Source organism: Bos taurus, chromosome 2 (assembly GCF_002263795.3).
Source record: "Bos taurus isolate L1 Dominette 01449 registration number 42190680 breed Hereford chromosome 2, ARS-UCD2.0, whole genome shotgun sequence".
In the NCBI taxonomy this organism is placed as follows: domain Eukaryota; kingdom Metazoa; phylum Chordata; class Mammalia; order Artiodactyla; family Bovidae; genus Bos; species Bos taurus.
In genome coordinates this window covers 72966833-72985355 of record NC_037329.1, presented here as the reverse complement: position 1 = coordinate 72985355, position 18523 = coordinate 72966833, and the positions used below count along the sequence as shown (strand labels likewise).

General features: G+C 53.5%; 1 protein-coding gene across 4 annotated transcripts in view; it reads left to right on the top strand.

Annotated features, from left to right (window-relative positions):
• Positions 1 to 18523, top strand: part of TFCP2L1 (transcription factor CP2 like 1) — a 68646-nt gene that overhangs the window by 40122 nt on the left and 10001 nt on the right. For 2 of the 4 annotated variants that reach the window (XM_010802128.4, XM_010802127.4), the window contains 8 exons: positions 1421 to 1573; positions 5365 to 5475; positions 7932 to 8023; positions 9958 to 10006; positions 10095 to 10188; positions 12250 to 12340; positions 13220 to 13323; positions 15540 to 15706. In XM_010802128.4, coding sequence (XP_010800430.1) covers positions 1421 to 1573; positions 5365 to 5475; positions 7932 to 8023; positions 9958 to 10006; positions 10095 to 10188; positions 12250 to 12340; positions 13220 to 13323; positions 15540 to 15706 — 861 coding nt within the window. The remainder of the gene's footprint in view (positions 1 to 1420; positions 1574 to 5364; positions 5476 to 7931; positions 8024 to 9957; positions 10007 to 10094; positions 10189 to 12249; positions 12341 to 13219; positions 13324 to 15539; positions 15707 to 18523) is intronic. The other 2 variants (XM_005202559.5, NM_001192488.1) reach the window with 1 other exon arrangement.

Below are 18523 nucleotides of genomic sequence, written 5' to 3'. Positions count from 1 at the left end.
CCTTTGTGGGGAGGTCAGAACTTTGGGGTCCATCATGTTGTTTCTCAAAACCATCCATGGGTGGGGCCTTGATGGGCTTTTGCCCTTGGCTACAGGCAAGGAGGCTGAGAGGGAGGGTGAGCGGAGCCCAGAGCCATGAGACTGGTTGGTCACTGGGGCTAGGAGGAAGATTTGGGATGTGTGGGTGATTTCCTGTGTGGGTGTTGCTTATCAATATGTAAGCTTTTTACACAGTAACTGAGTCCTAGCATAAAGAATTTGAAGTACAAATTTTTTTTCATAATTGTTTCTATTAAATGTTTAATTCTGAAACTCCTGGTATGAAAGTGAAAGTCTTAGTTGCTCAGTTGTGTCCGACTCTTTGCAACCCCATGTACTGTACATCCTGCCAGGCTCCTCTGTCCATAGGATTCTCCAGGCAAGAATACTGCAGTGGGTTGGCCATTTCCTTCTCCCGGGGATCTTTGCAACTCAGGGATCGAACCCGGGTCTTCTGCATTGCAGGCAGATTCTTTACCATCTGAGCCAACAGGGAAGCCCATAAGAGCTTCTGCTATGGACCTGACCTTATGTTAAACACTACAGCGGATCCAGGTGCCCGAGGGCATGGCCAGGGCCCTGTGCTTCTGGGCTTCCCCTGGCTCTCTCACTTGCTGTGGGTCCCTTTTTGAGCTTCTTGGTTTTTCTCCCTGTCTTATAAATTAGAGAATGAAAACAGAGCCATGACCACAGGCCTGGTTCATAGTAATCACTCAGTGAGAGTAAGTGACCTTTTTGCCTTGCATAGTTATAATACTCAAATTGCATTTCAAAAGAATTATTATAATATTATTGTTTATTATTACAACAATATGTATTTGTATTGAGTTGGCCAGAAAGTTTGTTCGGATTTTTCATACCACCTTTTGGAAAAAACTGCAACTAACTTTTTCACCAACTCAATATTATGACAATGTGATTATGTTATTATAGCAATCAGTACACATCAAGTGCTTTCTATGTAGCAGGCACTTATCAGAAGTCCAGAAATGGTTCTAGCTTCTGGCCTGGCCTGAGTAACCTGGGGACTAAGGGACTAGGCTCCTAAGGACTAAGCTGTGGTCCCTGCTCTGTGGTCTCTGGGATTTGTCCAGGCAGAGGTCTCAGGGGGAGGAGTGAGAGAGAGTTATGGGGTCAGTGGGCCTGGAGTAATGGCAAGGACTTAGCTGGTCAGGCAGGGCCTCCAAGGTCAAAGGATGGAAGTGAGAGGCTGTGGGGGGTAGCCAGTGGCCTGATGCAGTGGCCAGCACTGGGGGACAGCAGGGAGGTGGAGATGGGTCTGACTGTGTGGGATGGACACATCTCCTGGGAGAGGAGCTCCTGGGGGTTCAGACCCCACCCTCGCCCACCTCTGGCTAACTGCGTACTGCATCCCCCGCAGGTGCACTGCATCAGCACTGAGTTCACCCCGAGGAAGCACGGGGGTGAGAAGGGTGTGCCCTTCCGGGTGCAGATCGACACCTTCAAACAGAGCGAAAATGGAGAGTACTCGGAGCACTTGCACTCAGCCAGCTGCCAGATCAAGGTGTTCAAGGTAGGATGGCCACCAGCGTCCCGCCCACCGCCACCCCAGCCCAGGACTGGAGGCCAACACCCCAGAGCTCAGCAATGAGGGCAGTGGCCAGGGGCTAGGGGCTCCTGCCTGGGCTCTTTCACCCTCATAGGCAGCCGAGCTCAGCTCTGCTTGACCAGAGTGATGGGACTGGCACAGTTAGAGATTTCTGTTTTCCTCCCAAGCACTTTGGCCACAGAGTCTGTGATTGCCCATTAGAGTCTCCTTAAAAAACAAGTCAGGAGACCCCCTTTGAAGGTCCTGACCATGGGTGTTATTTTTTAAAATGTTTTTATAGCAGTATAGTTAATTTACAAAGTTGTGTTAGTTTCAGGTGTATAGCGCAGTGATTCAGTTATATGTATCAATTCTTTTCCATTACAGCTTATTACAGAATATTTCATATAGTGCCCTGTGCTGTACAGTGGGTCCTTGTTGGTTATCTGTTTTACACATGTTACTGTGTATGTGTTAATCCCAGTGGATGCTGTTCTTTAGGGCCCCAAGACCCTTGTCCCTCTGCTATGGCCTCCTGGTACCGCCTCCCTTTTCCTTTCTTGCCTCACCCTCTGCAGTTGCCTGTCATTGTTTCTCATCCCATCTCTCTGGACAGATTATTTCCTAAAAATGACTGCCAGTGGTGCAGCTCAAGGTGGCCCTGGGGGGAGGGGGTGACAGCAGAGTCCACGTCACTCTGGTGGGTGCACCAGCCCTGAGCAGGACCGCTGCCAGCAGATGGGACCTGCCCGCTTTCCTGGGGAATCCCAGCAGGTGCCTGAGGACCAGCCCGGTGCCTTTCCCTCTCCTTCTGGTCTTTCGCAATCAGGACCTGGGGACTTATTGACAGAGTTCCAGCTGCTGGAGCTGGAGATTCCAGAGGGAGAGGCTGTAAAAATGAGGGCCTGTCCCAGAAGAAGCTGGGTCAGTGTTGCTGTTTCTGAGCTAGGGATAGATGTGGAAATAAGCGCCCACAGGTAGAACCATCAGCCTGGTGGCAGAGTGCTCATCTGGCCTGTTTCCCAACTGGACAGGAAGGCCCTGAAGCTGCTGTGTCTGCACTTAGGTGACCACACAGCTGGGCAGCCAGCTTCATCCCCACTGATAGTGTCTGGCCGTCTGAGGGCTATGGGCAAAGGGTTCTGAGGCCTTGGCCAGGCTGTATGTGTTGGTGGAGGTGAGTTTGTCTCTGCTGCCAGAGTGGTGGCACCTCCAGAAACCTATTTCAGCATGATGAAGACTTGAATCTGGCCTCTGAAGGAAGTTACATTTCTCCCCCATGTTTATATCTCCCTCCTGATGTAAAAAAAAAAAAAAAAATCACCAAAGTTGAGTGGCTTAATACTACATTATCTTCTAATGCTGAAGTCTGAAATGGGTTTCACTGGGCTAGGGTCAGGCGTCAGGAAGATTAAATTCCTTTCTGGAGGCCCTAGGGGAGAATCTCTTTCCTTGGCATCTCCAGCTTCTAGAGACATCTGCTTTCCTTGGCCCGTGGCCCCTCCTCCATCCTCAAAGCCAGCACTACCCCAATCCCTCCATGCTCCCCGCAACACACACTTTAAGCCTCCATGATTACACTGGGCCCACTGGGATGATCCAGGCTCACCTTCCTATTTTAGTCTCTCACTCTTGGCAATCCTGATTCCATTTGCAACCTTGCCCTCTTGTGCCCTAAGGTAACATTCTCCCAGGCTCTGGGAATTAGGACGGGGCCATCTTTGGAGAGCATTAGTCTGCAGATCCTGTTTACCAGTGCCTCTGGTCTTGGGTTCTTGATTCCAGCTCCCCCTGGACAGCTCTGAGGCTGCACAGTGGTGGTCTCTGCCTGTCCTGCAGTCCCATCCTCTCTTGGTTGTGTGCAGACCACATCCCACCAGCCATCTTCTGCCCTCAGGTGGGGGTGCATCCAGTGTGATGCCCTGGGATCAGGCCCTGGGCCAGGCAGTAGGAGGGAGGAGCAGTCTGTGCCAGGGATGCTCAGTTCTCCCCATGGCCCCTGACAGCTCCCCCTCTTACACCTCAAGGCGGACACTCAGAAATGAGGCCTCTACCTGGCTCCTCAACACCACACCAGGCCTTATTGGGGGAATTGAGCTGGAAGCTGCTTTGGCATCTCCTGCAAGAGGGAAGGAGCATCTGTCACCCAAAATGAAAGTGAAAGCAAAAGTGTTAGTCGCTCCGTCGTCTGTGTCTGACTCTTTGCGACCCCATGGACCATAGCCCACCAGGCTCCTCTGTCCATGGAATTCTCCAAGCAAGAATGCTGGAGTGGGAAGCCATTCCTTTCTCCAGGGAATCTTCCTGACCCAGGGATCCTACCTGGGTCTCCTGGATTTCAGGCAGATTCTTTACCATCTGAGCCGCCAGGGAAGCCCTGTCACCTGAAATGAGCTCCTCAGAATGCCTGAGGTGGCCTGGCCACCCACCCACAGGAGCAGTCGAGATAGGTGTGCACCAGGGCCAGGCAGAGCCCTGCCAATCTGTCCATAACTCTCCTATCTCAGGTCACCCTGGTTACTAGGAAGCCCCTGGCTTCTTGGTGCTGCCCTGGGGCTCTGTGGGGATGTCTTAGGACTCTCCCTTTCCTGCCAACTCCTTGCAGGGGTCTCCCTGGGGCTGAGTGGTGTCCCCCACAGGCAGGCTCAGCCTTGTTCTGCCAGTAATACTTCTGGGCCAGGAGGAAGGGCCTCCTTTCTGGGACAGGATGGAGGTGGAGCAGGGAAACCAGATGATGGGGGTCCAGCTGCCGCACGCCTGGATCTCCCACTGGACACCAGATCTGTCGTTCATGTCCCCATAGGACCCCCAGCAAAGCTTCCTCCCTCCAGCCTGGGTGTCCTCCCAAAGGCTATTTCCTAATGCCCCCTGAGTTGGGAGTCAGCAGCTGCAGCCTGAGGAAAGTGCCCACCAGGATGATCCCAAAGGCACCATGGAGCGGAAGGGTGGATTTTCTTCCCTAACTGCCCACCTCGTGTGGTCTGCCCTGTACAGAGTAAAACACTCAGTTCAGGGCCCTTTGGAGTCTTGATATCTGACCCCACCCACCAGACTGTGAACTCGGGAGGGGATAGTCTTAGTGGTCCAAATGGTCCCCATCAGCTGTGCCTGCTGGAGCCAGCATGGTGGCTGGGTTCCATGGTGGTTCCTCTCTGGTCTCAATGGGTCACTGGACCTTCTGTCTCCTTAATCTGTAAATGAGGCTGATAGTAGTACCTGTGAGGCCTGGATACCTGTGAATTCCTCAGGTGCTCTGGGCGCCCAAGACAGGCCATGTCAGGATGGATGTTACCCTGCAGGCAGATTGTAAGCTGGGAATGTGCCTGGAGTCCTAAACGTTAGGGCCAAGGAGGCCTTAGAGGTGGACCGCGAGTGTAGATGGAGCCCTGGCTAACAGTTACTAGTTTGTCCGCTTCCTGTCTCTCTCCATGGGGAACCCAAAGAAGGCTCCTGAGAGGTCCTTTCCATTAGCAAGTGGCCACTGGTAAAGCTCTGCCCCAAGCATGCCTGCCAGAGAAGCTGAGCAGACCCCGTAAGAGTCTCTGAAGGACCAGGAGGGGCTCTGAGCTCCCTTGGGATGGGCAAGGGTTCCAGGCAGGAGGACCATGTGTGGATGCCTGGGAGGTGAGAGACAGTCTTTCCTGTCTGCGAGACCCTGCTTGGGGTGAGGGGGGAGTGTGCCAGCCTTAGGGGCCGCCCCTCAGCTCTGGATCTCCCCCAGACAGCTGCCTCTGCCAGCTTTGAGCTCATTGGACCCCTGTGCTCTGCACTTACAGCCAAAGGGAGCCGACCGGAAGCAGAAGACCGACCGGGAAAAGATGGAGAAAAGAACAGCCCAAGAGAAGGAGAAGTACCAGCCATCCTACGAGACTACCATCCTCTCAGAGGTGAGCCGGGGGCCTCCTCCTGCGGGTGGCAGGGGGGCTGTCAGCCGGATCCTTGGAAAAGTGCCCATTTGGGGTGAGTGCTTCTGAGAGTGCTGTTCAGTCCTGGTGTGTTCCCGTGTCTGGAACTGCTGGCGTCTGAGGCCTGGTGTCCAGGGACACGTTTTACAAATACCTTCTAACTCTCGGCTGCTGTTGGCGCATTTCACCAGGCACATTTCAAAATTAGGTGTTTTTTTTTTTTAATAGGTAATTTATTCATGTGGTCCAAATTCAAAAGATATAAGAATCTCCATCAGAAAATATCTCTCCCAGCACTATCCAGCCTCGGTTTCTCTTCCCCAGGGCGGTAGGTGACCCTGGGTCCTTCTGTATCGGGCCCCACATTCTCTGCGAAGGAAACCAATTCAAACAAGTTTGCCCCATGCGTGCTTTTTTTCCCCAACAGTACACACACACACACACACACACACACACACACACACAGTCACTGTTCTAAGGTTGACTGTCTCTATTTCCTGGCATTTCTTATCTGTTCATAAAGAGCTTTCCAGTGCTTCATCCAGCTCTATAGCCTTCTCTGTGTGGACAGCTGCTGGCGGACGCTGGACTGTTCTCAGGCTCCTGCTGTTTCACACAGGGCGCTGTGAACACCTTGCTCATGTGAAGTTCTCCACAAGGAAAGAATGTCTGCAGCTTCTATTCTCAGAGAGGGGGTTGCTGGGTTCAAGGGGGTAACATTCTCTGGCTGTTGGGATGGATATTGGGGTGCTTTCCTCATAACCCAGGTGCTGACACCAGCCTGCTCTGTCCTTCCATCCAGGGTCCGTCTGAGATGCTCCCTATCGAAGGCTCCTTTTCCTGTTGTCATGGGCCCTTCCTGCTGCTGCCGCCGCATTTACTGGGCTCTGTTTTTGATTTTAATAACTCTTCCCCACTGTGCCCTGTGATCAGGCCAGCTAATAGGTGTTGTGTGAATATTCTGACTTACTCGGGAGGCCCTCCATGGATGCCTGAGGTCCAGTGCTGACCATGGTGGGGTTAAGTCTGTGTGAAGGGTGAGGTCCAAACACAGGGTGGCTCAGAGACCAGTGACTAGGTCCTGTCTGAGGAGCTGTGCATGTATGTGAGGATATGTGTGTGGGTGTGAGAGAGAGACACACACAAGCCATCTGCAGAGGAGTATTTGCAAAAGGAGAGCAGGGACACTAATTTTGCAGACAGATGCACACTGGCCTTTCATTGGATTGAGGCTGACGGTGGCTGAGAGCCCGGGCACAGGAGGAGCCCTGCCCCTGGAAGCTGGTCAGAGCCAGAAATACATGGTGTGGGGCAGCACTTGGACACTTAGCTCTTCCCGGGCTTGGTATATGCTGGTGACATGCCCTGAGGACCCTCCCTGCTCCCCAGTCCTGCCTGTGGCCACCTCTCCTTCCAACCTGGGCCTCAGCCTCTGGTGCCTGCCTCTCCCCTGACTTCCCTGCTGGAGGACAGGTCCCCTAGGTGCTCCAGGCTATGTCCCAGCCCCTCTCCCCAACCAGGTATTGAAATCCCTACCCAATCTGTAACTTTAGGAACTACCGGCTCCCCTCTTGTCAGCTCATCAGTTTTCCTACCCCCAAGGGCTCCAGGATTTGGCACCAACACATTCCAGCCCTCACTCAGAACAGAGTTAAATATTGACCCACCCTGTGGTCAGGTGGGTGATCGTAAGTCTCAGGAATGCTTCCATCTGACCGTGTCCAGAGCAGGGCCATCGCAGAAAAAGGAAGTGGTGAATGCTTGGTCCCCCAACCCCCAGGCAGCACCCACATGTCTAGGCTTGCTTCGGGGGACTCCTACATGTTCATTTAGGCTTCAACACAAGAAGTTCCGGGCATTCAGGGGTCACGTCATTTGTGTTGCTGTGTCTCCCTCGACTCCTGGGTTGAGCAGGATGCCTCAGATGTTATAAACACCCATGGAATTGTGCTGGGGACAGGCTGCTACAAGCCAGTGTGGAGGTGCCTGTCCCTGTCATCTGAGGCCCATCAGGAGATGCTATTAGTAATACGGAGCTTCGTCGATGATTTTCTTTTGGAAGTGGCCCAGTGCTCCCTGTTTCTTGCATCTACACCCATTTGTCTGCGTGGGGAAGACCTGCCTGTGGGCACTCGGCCTGTCCTGCACTGATGAGGTTTCCCTCTTTGCTTTGGCTGCTCGGAAGCTCTGACAGACATGTGTCATGCTTTGCTTGCCCTGGGGATGACCTACTGATGACGAGGTCTCTTCTTGGCTCTATCTGATTTCTTCCGTGTGGTCTGAGCACCCCGCCCATCCCTGGGTACCAGGTCAGTGTGGGTTGGGTGTTGAAAGATTGTGATTTTACACTGAGTGGGAGGGCTAGGGAAGCTGGGCTCATCTCATCTGCAGGTCTGGGTCCTCGGGGACCACTGCCACCCTGTGCTCTCTCCCCACAGTGCTCCCCATGGCCTGATGTGGTTTACCAGGTGAATAGTGCCTCATCCCCAAGCTACAACGGCTCACCAAGCAGCTTCGGCCTCGGTGAAGGGTATGTGCACCCTCTCTCCTTTGAGAGCTCTAAAGTGACCACAGGTGCAGACTCGTTCCTCAGCTTCCTCTCTGTGTCTTCACTGCTCTTGTAGCCCAGCATCAATTGGGTTTCAGGGCAGTTGACTGGTGTTCACGACCATTTTTAGCATCATGTGTACAGGTTTTCGTGCTTGATTACACTTCTAGAAAGGCCGACTGGTGGAGTAACTAAGCACCCAGCACCCACTCCCTCCCCAAGTTAAGGTGGGCCAGCCCACGAGCTCCTGGGCCACCTCCTAGACAGCTGGGGCCTTAGGAGGTGGACATCTGGACCCCGTAGTGGCTGGAGGGGCTTCTTAGATCTTGCTGCAGCCCTTGTGCATGGTCACTGGGCAGAGGGGCTCAGCTCAGGATCTTCCCCACCCCTCTGGGTATCCGGACCCACAGCACAGAAGCGACCCACCTCTGGTCACCGGCTCTGCCAAGGCCCAGGCCGTGCTGATTCCAAGGTGACAGATGTGCAGGGGCCAGCAGGCAGCTGTCCCTCCTATCCTGTGGTGTCACTGTGAGGACACTGCCCTCCTATTGGTGGGGTCAGGGAGGATGACAGACGGGTTTAACAGGCGCGTGTAGAACATGCGGGTTGTTTGGAGCCCCTCCTTGGCAGAGAACTTTACTGATGGGCAAGCCAGACAAGAACTTGATTTACTAGGTAAGGACAGTCCTTACCGAGAAGGGGGCACAAGGAAGGGCTGCTGTATTTTATTCAGGCAGTGAAAAAAAATGAAAGTATTAGTCACTCAGTCATGCCCGACTTTTTGTGACCCCGTGGGCTATAGCCCACCAGGCTCCTCTGTCCATGGGATTCTCCAGGCTGGAATACTGAAGTGGGTTGCCATGCCCTTCTTCAGGGGATCTTCCCAACCCAGGGATCGAAGCCGGTCTCCTGCACTGCAGGCAGATTCTTAACTCTGCACCTTTCTGGGGGCAGATTCCTTCACTTCCTGCAGCCTCAGTTTCCCTACTTCCAGGGGAGTATGAATTCCACACTCGGTCAGGGGCATATATGTAGAGTCCTGGTACCCCCAGACCCAGATGACCTGCATCTATAGTCACTGATAACTGCCCTAGGAATCCTTGCTGCAAAGGTCTTTTCTTTTTTCCTTATTGTTACAGCGGGCCTTCCAGGTGGTGCTAGTGGTAAAGAACCTGCCTGCCAGTGCAGGAGACGTAAGAGATGTGGGTTTGATCCCCTGCAGGGCTACAGTCCATAGGGTCGCAGAGTTGGACGTGACTGAAGCAACGAAGCAACTTAGTATACGCACACACACACATACACACTTACATACATAATGTAAATTTTATCGTTTGAACAAATTTAAGTGGCCAGGTCAGTGACACCAGGTCCACTCACATTGTAGTATTACCACCGTCCATCTGGGAGGGTCATCTCTGACTGTCTTTCTCTTGGCTTAAAAGCCCAGGTGTTCAGGTTTCTGTCTCCCTTTGGGGGAAAGCCATGAGAAAGATTTTCTCCCGATGGATGCCAAACTGTGGGTGCTGTTGCTGCAGAATGGTTCCCCAGGGATTCCTCTGCCCTCTCCTGGGTGTGGTTGGCCCTTTGCCATCTTCACACCAAGTCCCTGTGAGGCTCGAGGCCCAGTCTCCTCTGTCAGCCTGCACTTCCCACTGACTGGGGCTCGGGGTGGGGACCATGAAATCTGCCCAGAACAAACCCGGATCCTTAGAGGAGGGATGGGGGTGTGTAGCTCATCAGAACCCTTGTCCACACCAGAGGCTTTGTTAAGAATTTCCAGGGATGGAGCAGGGCTCCTGCTTGTATTTTTCTCGAGGACCCATTTTGTTTCCCGCGAGCCCCAGAGCTGAGGGACGTGAAGGGCAAGCCAGCAAGAAGCATCCTGGCTGCTCACCACCTCTCCTCTTCCTTTGCAGCAACAGCTCCCCAACCCACCCGGTGGAGGCCCTGCCTGTGGGCAGTGACGTAAGTGACTGCTGTGGTGGGGCGCTGGCTACCTGTTCCCACATGGGTGAGTGAGCGCCCCCTCAAGGCCTGTCCTCTCTGCCTGCAGCACCTGCTCCCCTCGGCCTCCATGCAGGACGCCCAGCAGTGGCTCCACCGCAACAGATTCTCCCAGTTCTGCCGGCTCTTCGCCAGCTTCTCGGGTGAGCATCTCTGAATGGTTCACAGAATCTACCGGGATCTCAGAACACTCAGCACGTGCTCTGGGCACCCTGGGCACCCAGGGGCTGTGGTCTGTCCTGGGGACATAGAGACATGTGGTCACTCACGTGTGCTGGCCCTGGGCCCAGGGCTCAATGGGCGGGCCTGCCCCTGGGGTGTCCACCTGCTCGTGGCTTTAAGGGAGGGCCATCTGGGAACCTTTTCAAGCTGCTCCTTGCCTGCGGGGTGGGCTCTGTGCCTCCTGGAGAGGCCCCTTAGCCAAGAAGGCCAGAGTGTACTCAGCAAGCCTCCTGGCCTCTTCCTCCCAAATGCTGCTCATCACGCTGTCTCTAGGTAAGCAATGTGGGAGGTGGTGGTGGTGCAGCCAAGGTGAGAAGGGAAAGCTGGCTCTTCCTTCTGTAAAGGCTTTTCAAGCCCTTGCTGATGAGCCCATCAGACAGCAGCTCTGATCTGGGGGTAGTGGGGGACAGGGAAGCTGAGCCATGAACCTTGCCCCCTGGCAGTCCAGAGTGACAGGGAGTCAGTGTTGGCTGGAACTAGAGGAGTGGCCACCAAAGACATCTGTGGTAGCAGAAGGGAAACAGCACCCCAACAGTCATCTTTGAGCTCAGTTCTTCTTAGCACATCCTTTGTGCTGGGGGTGGACGGGATGAGAGCAGTCAGGCAGGGACTCCAGCCTCGGGCAGCTCTGAGTTGGCGCAGAGGTGTAAACTGCCCATCTCAATGCACTGTGACCCTTCTGTGATGGGCAGGCTTGGAGGAGGAACTTGGAAGACTGGGAGGGAGGCAGAGCGCCTCCACCTTAAGCAAGGTGTAGTGTAGACCTCATTGAGGAGGTATCTTTGAGGAAATCCTGGAAGGAGTGTGAGTCAAGTGGGTGTGTGTGTGTTGGGGGTGATGAGCTTTCCAAGCAGAGAGCAAGTGTAAGGTTGGGGCCTGTCTGGTGTGGCCACAGAGACGAGGGCCCAGATGATGGGGTTGAGTGGGTCAGACAGGAGGTGAGGTCAGAGAGAGAGGTGCCCAGGGACCTTGGTGCAACAGTGTTAGGGTATGGCTTTTATTTCCTATGAAAGGGGAGCCAGTGTGACTGCAGAAGTATACCCCAAACTGTACCTAACTGCGGCAGGAAAAGTGGGTAGATGCTGTAACTCTGGGCCACGTGGCTGTTGGCCAGGTTTTAGCAGAAGGCTGATGTCATCCTTGTACCTTGGAGAGTCCACGTGAGCTCAGGGCTGTTGGGGGCTGTTCGGTCTTTGAGGAAAGGACCATGTCCACCCATTATGATCACCCCAAACTGGGAGCACCCACGATGCCCATCAGCAGAGAGAGGGTACAGGCATTGTGGTTTATTCATGTCATGAGTACTCTCTAAAAGTGGACATGAATGATTTATACTGCATGCAATGCAGATGAGCCTTAAATGAAACTTGGAGGGAGAGTCAGACTTAGAAAGGCGCAGTTTCCAATTCCATTCACATAAGTGCCATGTGAATGGAAAACTGAGTGAAACTCCTCTGTGTGTAAGAAATCAGGACAGCAGTTTCCCAGAGGTGGGGAGAGGGGTAGTAGCTGGCATGAGGGGCACGTGAGCTGGTGGGAATGTCCTACCTCTTGATCTGGGTGCTAGGTGCATGGGTGTCTGGGTGCCCAGGCTCCCCGGCAGCCTCCAGAGAGCCATGAGTTTCTGCCTACAGGCAGGTACACACATGATCAGTGCCACGTGCTGATAAGATACATCATGGACAGTGATGCTAATAAAAGGCCCGGAGGGAGAGTCAGGCCCAGGTAGAGAGGATGACTAACCAGCAAATGCCTGTCAGTTCTGCTGAGTTTGTGAACCCCGTTGTCGAGTTCTGACACCTCCTGGGCTATGATCTGATGTTGTTTAGCTTTTGCCATTTCTCTGTGTGGGATGCCCATGCCTCCTGAGGCGGAGGCTAGCTCTTCCCTGCCCCGAGTTGGCAGGTACCTGGGGAGGCGGCCATGTAACAGCCTCAGGTCTCAGTCACCATGTAACAAGCCAGCCCCATTTACCTCCCCAGGTGCTGACCTGCTCAAGATGTCCCGAGATGACTTGGTCCAGATCTGTGGCCCTGCAGACGGGATCCGGCTCTTCAATGCCATTAAAGGCAGGTAGGTGTTAGTTCCCACTGGAGGCACGGTATGGCTGGTGGCCTGCATTTCTCAGCCCCTTGGACACCTGGTGGGCTAACTGGTGGGATCTGGGCTCCTCTGGGGGTGAGTGCAGGAGGAGGTGCTAGGAGTGGGATAGGGGCCAGAGAGGGTGAGATGCCCTGGGTTGCAACCCACCCTGCCTGGAGGCCCACTCTTTCCTTCCCTCTTCTTGGCTTGATGTGGGCCTTGGTCTCTGAGTCTCTGCCTCTTGGCTGTGGGTTCTAAGATGCCTGCCCCATCCTCCCAGTGCAGGGGGTGGGGGGCAGATGCAGATGGAGTGATCTAAATAGTCATACATGGACAGCACCGCTTTGAGAGTGAGAGGGTATGTCTGGGTTTGAATCCCATATCTGCCTCTTAGGAACTTGGCAACTGGGCCAAGCCCTTAACCCCCGTGAACCTCAATTTCCTCATCTGTACAATGCGGAACAGTGGTCCTGGCTTCCCCACAGATGTGTGAGGATGCAGTGAGCTCAGAGTAAGCTGAAGAATGCATTTGCTCTGATTATCACCCTGAAGAACCTCGTATCTTCAGATTGGTGCTACGGGCAGAGTCCACTCTGGGCAAGTTGCAGGTCCTGGGTGGGGGTTGGGAGGTTCGCCCATCCCCGGGTCTTCATCTAGCAAGTCTGCTCGAAGCTGTCAGGGCTCACCTGGATGGGATTCTCTCCCTGACAGCTCCTTCCTCAGAGGAGGAAGGCACTCTGTATCCCCACAACCTTCTTTCTTCCCCCTAAGTCCCTTCTACTGTTCTTTCCACCCTGTGTTCTGGAACATTCTGGAACAACAGAGCTCGGTCCCCCACACCTGCTCCTTAACTTCCTTTCCTCCTGTCAGGAACGTGAGGCCGAAGATGACCATTTACGTCTGCCAGGAGCTGGAGCAGAGCCGCGTGCCCCTGCAGCAGAAGCGGGACGGCAGTGGGGACCCCAACCTGTGTGGTGAGTTGTGGGGAGCCCCTCCCCTGGGCTGGTGAGAGGGCAGCAAAGCAACAGGGAGAGTCCTCTGGCTGAGAGTGTCTCCCCTGATCTGCCTTGCATGCAGGAGGGGTTCTGCTGTGCTTCATCCTGGGATTGAAATGTATAAGGTGGAGATCATCTCTGAGACGGTCTTGTCCCATTTACCAATGTCCCATCTGGGGAAACAGGCCTGGAGAGGAGACGTGGCCCCCGAAGTCACCAAGCTACTCAGGGGAGAACTGGGAGTTGGGCTTTCTGGCTCCCTGGCTGGTGACAAATGCCACCTGACAAGTGTATTCCCAGGAGTGTGTCCTCCTGTGTTCCCGCAGCTGGGTGAGGCTTTCCCATTTGGTTTGGCTAGTGCCCAAGAGAGTCTTAGACCACCTCTGGGGCACATGGTTCTTTGGGGCTAGCAGTTTTCAGCACCTTGTTTCTGAGCATCTTTAAGTACTGAGTCTGACAACCTGCCTGGCTCCACCCGTGTGGTCTGAACTCTGCACTGTCTGCAGTGAGAGCCCCCCTCCCCCAACCCCTCTCTGCCATGTGCCCCTCCAGATCAGCAAGGGACCCAACACCCCAAGAGACAGGGACCACTCAGGGTTTGCTATGGGAGAAACTGAGGCACAGAGGCTGCCCTGAGAGGCCAGTGTTGAGTGGCAGAGACAGGATCCAAATATCCGGCCCCTGGCAGCTGGTGTCCAGGCCTCAGGACATGTGTGCAAGAGTCCAGCCCTCCGCCTGCAGTCAGTCTGGGAAGGACAGAGCCTGAGTCTCACGGTTTCTTGTGCATGTGGAAAAAGCAGGCAGGCGCCCCAGCCCACACCCCAAGGCTCAGAGGTCTGGAAAGGGCCGAGGTCTGGCTTCTCGGGGGTGGCAGCTTCGGGATTTGAGCTTAGGCTGACCCACTCGAAGGCCTCTTGTTACCTCACTCGAGAAACAAGATGAGAGGAGTTCTGAGTAGTGGGTGGCTGACTGTCTGCTGTTCAGAGCAGTGCTGGTCACCTCCACATTCCTCCAGCAGCAGGAAAGGCCAGAGATGAAAGGTTACACCCACAGGGCTAAACTGGAATCCCTCTGGTTCTTTGATGCCCGCAGTCCAATTTGTTTGAGGAGTAAAATAAGAAAAAGTGGAACTAGCTCTGAAAAGTTGGGGTGTGGGGGAAAAGTACAATGAGAATTCTGTTATAAAAAAGGAATCTTGGAACAGAGATTCTGGGATTCTTACCTGGTTAGTTCAGGAAGGAACATTACCCAGTGACCACATTCTGTGAACAGCGTGTGAAATCCTGGGAAGGCGAGTCTGTGTGTGGCTGGAACCCTGTGGCTTCTGTAACTTCCCTCAAAGGGAGCCACTGTGTGTGTGCACGTGCGTGTCCATGCCCTTTTAGTATATGGAGCTGCCAATCAGATTTGTTGAGCCGAGGGTTTCTTCCTTTAGTTGAGGGAGGAGCTTGGGCATCTCTTGTTTAATCCAGTTGTGTTTTAGTTTTTGAGGGACTTGAGGTCCCTGAGACTTGAGGTCTGCCCCTCTTCCCCCCATCACCCATGGGGTTTGCTCCTCCCTAACTGGTTTGGGTTTTGCTACTAGCCTCATGGTCACTGTTATCCCAACTGTCTGATGACATTCCTGGTGCCACCTCTTTCACCCTTTTGGGTCACAGTGCTCCAGCTGGGTATTGTTTGTGCTGTGGAGGAGGGCAAGGGCCAGCCCCTCTCTCTTCTGCTGTCAGGTAGCAGTTATCCTTGAGTCTCACTCTTGGCCCCTCTTGGAGCCATCCAGTAACCCCTTTAACCAATGGAAGGGGAAGAACGCAGACACGGGATTTCCTCCACCTGCCCATGGTAGGTACACAGCAGGCCACACCTCAGAATCACTGGAAATCTCTAAAAGATGCAGGTTTTAGCCAGCTGTTCCTCTTCCAGCCTCCATCCCCAAACGAGACAGGAATCTTGGGGTCCAGGGTGGATCCAAGGATTCTCCATTTTACACGAATTCCCCAGGAGAGACTGAAACAGGATAAAGAACATAGTTTGGCATCTTTTCACCTGGCGCTGGACCACGCAGGGGCCTTGTGGCTTCCAGAGGTGCCCCCAGTACGGCCAGATCCCAGAGTCCATCTGGGCTAGTTCTTGGTTCAAGGGGGTGCGGGGGAGAATTGGTAGGTGGGCTGCTTTGAAAGCAGATGCTTGTTCTATAGAAGGACCTGTCCTCCGCCCTCCAGTGTACCACGCCATCTTCCTGGAGGAGCTGACCACCTTGGAGCTGATCGAGAAGATCGCCAACCTGTACAGCATCTCGCCACAGCACATCCACCGGGTGTACCGCCAGGGCCCCACAGGCATCCACGTGGTGGTCAGCAACGAGGTAAGCGCTATGGCCCCACCCCGCGGAACCGACCTGGGGCTCTGGGCAGGAGCAAGAAACAGCCCAGCAGGACTTGGGGGTGAATTTAGCCTGAAGATGGGGTTCATCCACCTGCCACCTGCTCTCAGCAGTAGGGTCTGAGAGAGGGGTCTGAGGCCAGGACCAGGCTTGGCATAGCTGTCTCCCCTCCACCCTATGTCCTGCCCCCACCAGGTGCCCTGCACCGCTGCTTCAGGACCCTGCCAGGCAGGGCAGTGAGGACGCAGGTGCTCATCGGCGCGGCCGGCAGCCTTGGGGGATGTGAGATGGGCTGGGTTGATAAGATGACCTGGCTCTTAGGTAACAGAAGCGTCCTGTGCTGAGCGGTGAAGGTGCCTGCCGCAGCCTTCCAGGGTCTGTCCCTGGCCACACAAGCCTCTGCAGGGCACAGGCAGCCCCTGAGAGAGGACACAGGTTCAGAACACAGCCCAGCTGTGACGGTGCACCAGAGAGATCAGATTCCACGGCTGGTTCCAGCGGGGGTCATCAAACGGGTTTGCTGATGCGGTTTAGCATTCCTGCATGTTGTAGAATAGAAGCTTTTGAGTTTGTCCTATGCTGGACCCTTTCTTTTAGTAATAATGTTGATGATGAGTGTTAGCATTTCGGCAGTGCTCACGATGTTTGTGCAGTCTTCTAAGTGACTCATTTAGTCCTGCCAGCCTCCCTGTGAGGCAGGTGCTGTCATGAGCCCATTTCACAGATAGGAAGCCGGCACAGAGAGGTTGCATAATGGCCCCAGGGTGGACAGCTCATAAGAGCTCAGGCTGTGGTAGAAACACAGGTGGCCCAGAGCAGCAGAGTTCGAGCTTTGAGACGGCAGGCTCTCTGACCACTCCTGAAATGAGGCCTCTGCACAGAGCTGTGCTAATGGGAGCAGTGGCAGAAGGAACCCCAGCCCAGCCTGCAGCAGACCCTCCACCCACTAACGGGCAACCTACTGAGAGTGATGAAGGAAACAGTCCAGGAATGGTGGTAGGGGAGGCAGGGAGAAGGTGTGCTTTGGAATCGAGCTGAAGTCTCCACCTAGACTGGCTCCTCATAGCCAGGTGACCTTGGGCAAATCTATGTAATGTCTTTGAGCCTCAGTTTCCATGTCTCCAAAATGGGGATAATTCTACCCAAAGAGCAGGTTGTAGTAAGGATAAAAGAAGAAACAGTGGCAGGTACCAGGAGATGCTAAATTAGCTAAGCATTTGTTTTGGGGGGCAAAAAGTGTTGGAGAGAGAGCTTTAAATTTGATAACATATAACGTATAAGGTTTTTAAGGATCTGCATAAACTGTCATTATCATCAGTAGCATTACTAATGTTGTCATCATGACTGCCGGAGCTCCCTACACAGGAGTCCTGAGTCCCCTGTTTCATGGGAGTTTCATCCTGGGAGTGGACAAGGTGGTATTTTCCTTCCTTTTTAATTAGAAAGTAATTCACAATTTGTGTAAGAAATCAGGCAGCATAAACCAGAAGAAGGCAAGCATGAAAGGCCCTTTTCTTCCCCTCTCTCTTTTCCTTGAAGAGTTTAGATTAGATTTGATGTGATCAGGGAGGATAATTTTGTGTCTGTGTGTGTCTGTCACTTGCCAAAGTGTGTGTAGGTATGGGTTTTTAAAACACACACCCAGGATCCATTTGAACAAGGGACTTGATCTGTAACTTGTTATTTTTGTCATCAGCTCAGAATTGCTTTCACATTGTCACATTCAAATCTAGGGTGGCTGTTCTTCAGCCCTCATTTCATAGATAAAGCACACGAAGCCCAGAGCTACTGGCCTGAGCGCATACTTTAGAATAGCCAGGAAGGTTAAAGCGCCCTGAGCATCAGGCAGTGGTCTGATCTCACAACGCATTCACAACGCATTTCTGTCGTGAAGACAAAAGCCAAGAATTCATGGAACCCTTGCAATTTAGCCAGGCCCTTAAGGGGGTTCCTTCCCCAGCCTGCCCCATGCCCCGCTGGAGCAGGCAGTTAAGCCAGTGAAGCAGAGAATAGAACTCAACACCACCTCCGCTAAGTAGGTGACTCTAATTCCTCCGAAGTCCCCTTGCCTCTTAACCTCGAATCAATTGGAAACCTTTGGTTCTTAATTGCCTGGAGCACTGGAGGCAGCCCGGCCAGTCGCACAGCCGGCCCCTGGGGTGCAAGGGCACTTCATTAAACAAGGCAGTTACTGATTAAGCCCGTGTGGGCCCTGCGTCAGGTTTGGCATGCTCCAGTGGTGGGGCTGCCAAGAGTCCCCGAAGGAACCGGCCGGCAGCATAGCGTAAATGTACTTCACGCGTCATTAGGCCTGGGGGAGGGGCAGGGGTCGACAGGTAGATGGATGTGCAGGATTTGGGGCCATCAGCCAGAGCAGGCAATAAAATGTAGGTTGCACTTTTTAATTGGTAAACGGGTTTTGCTGTCCTGTGGGCCAGTGTGTGTGTTGTGGTGTGTTTAGGTAGGTATGTGTATTTTTCATATTCTTTAAATATGTATTGTGAAATATAGCATACATGTTTAGAGTATAGGAAGCTCATTTGTAGAGCTTGAAATACTCAATACCTGCACTCAGGTTAGTGCAGTGTTGTTGGAAGCCCCTTTGTGAAGTAATTCCACATTCCCCTCCACATACTGGTCTGAATTTTGTATTCCCTGGTTCTTCCTCAATATATTAATTTCAAATTTGGGAGAATGGCATTGAAACATGTATAATATCATATATGAAACAAGTCGCCAGTCCAGGTTCGATGCACGATACTGGATGCTTGGGGCTGGTGCACTGAGACGACCCAGAGG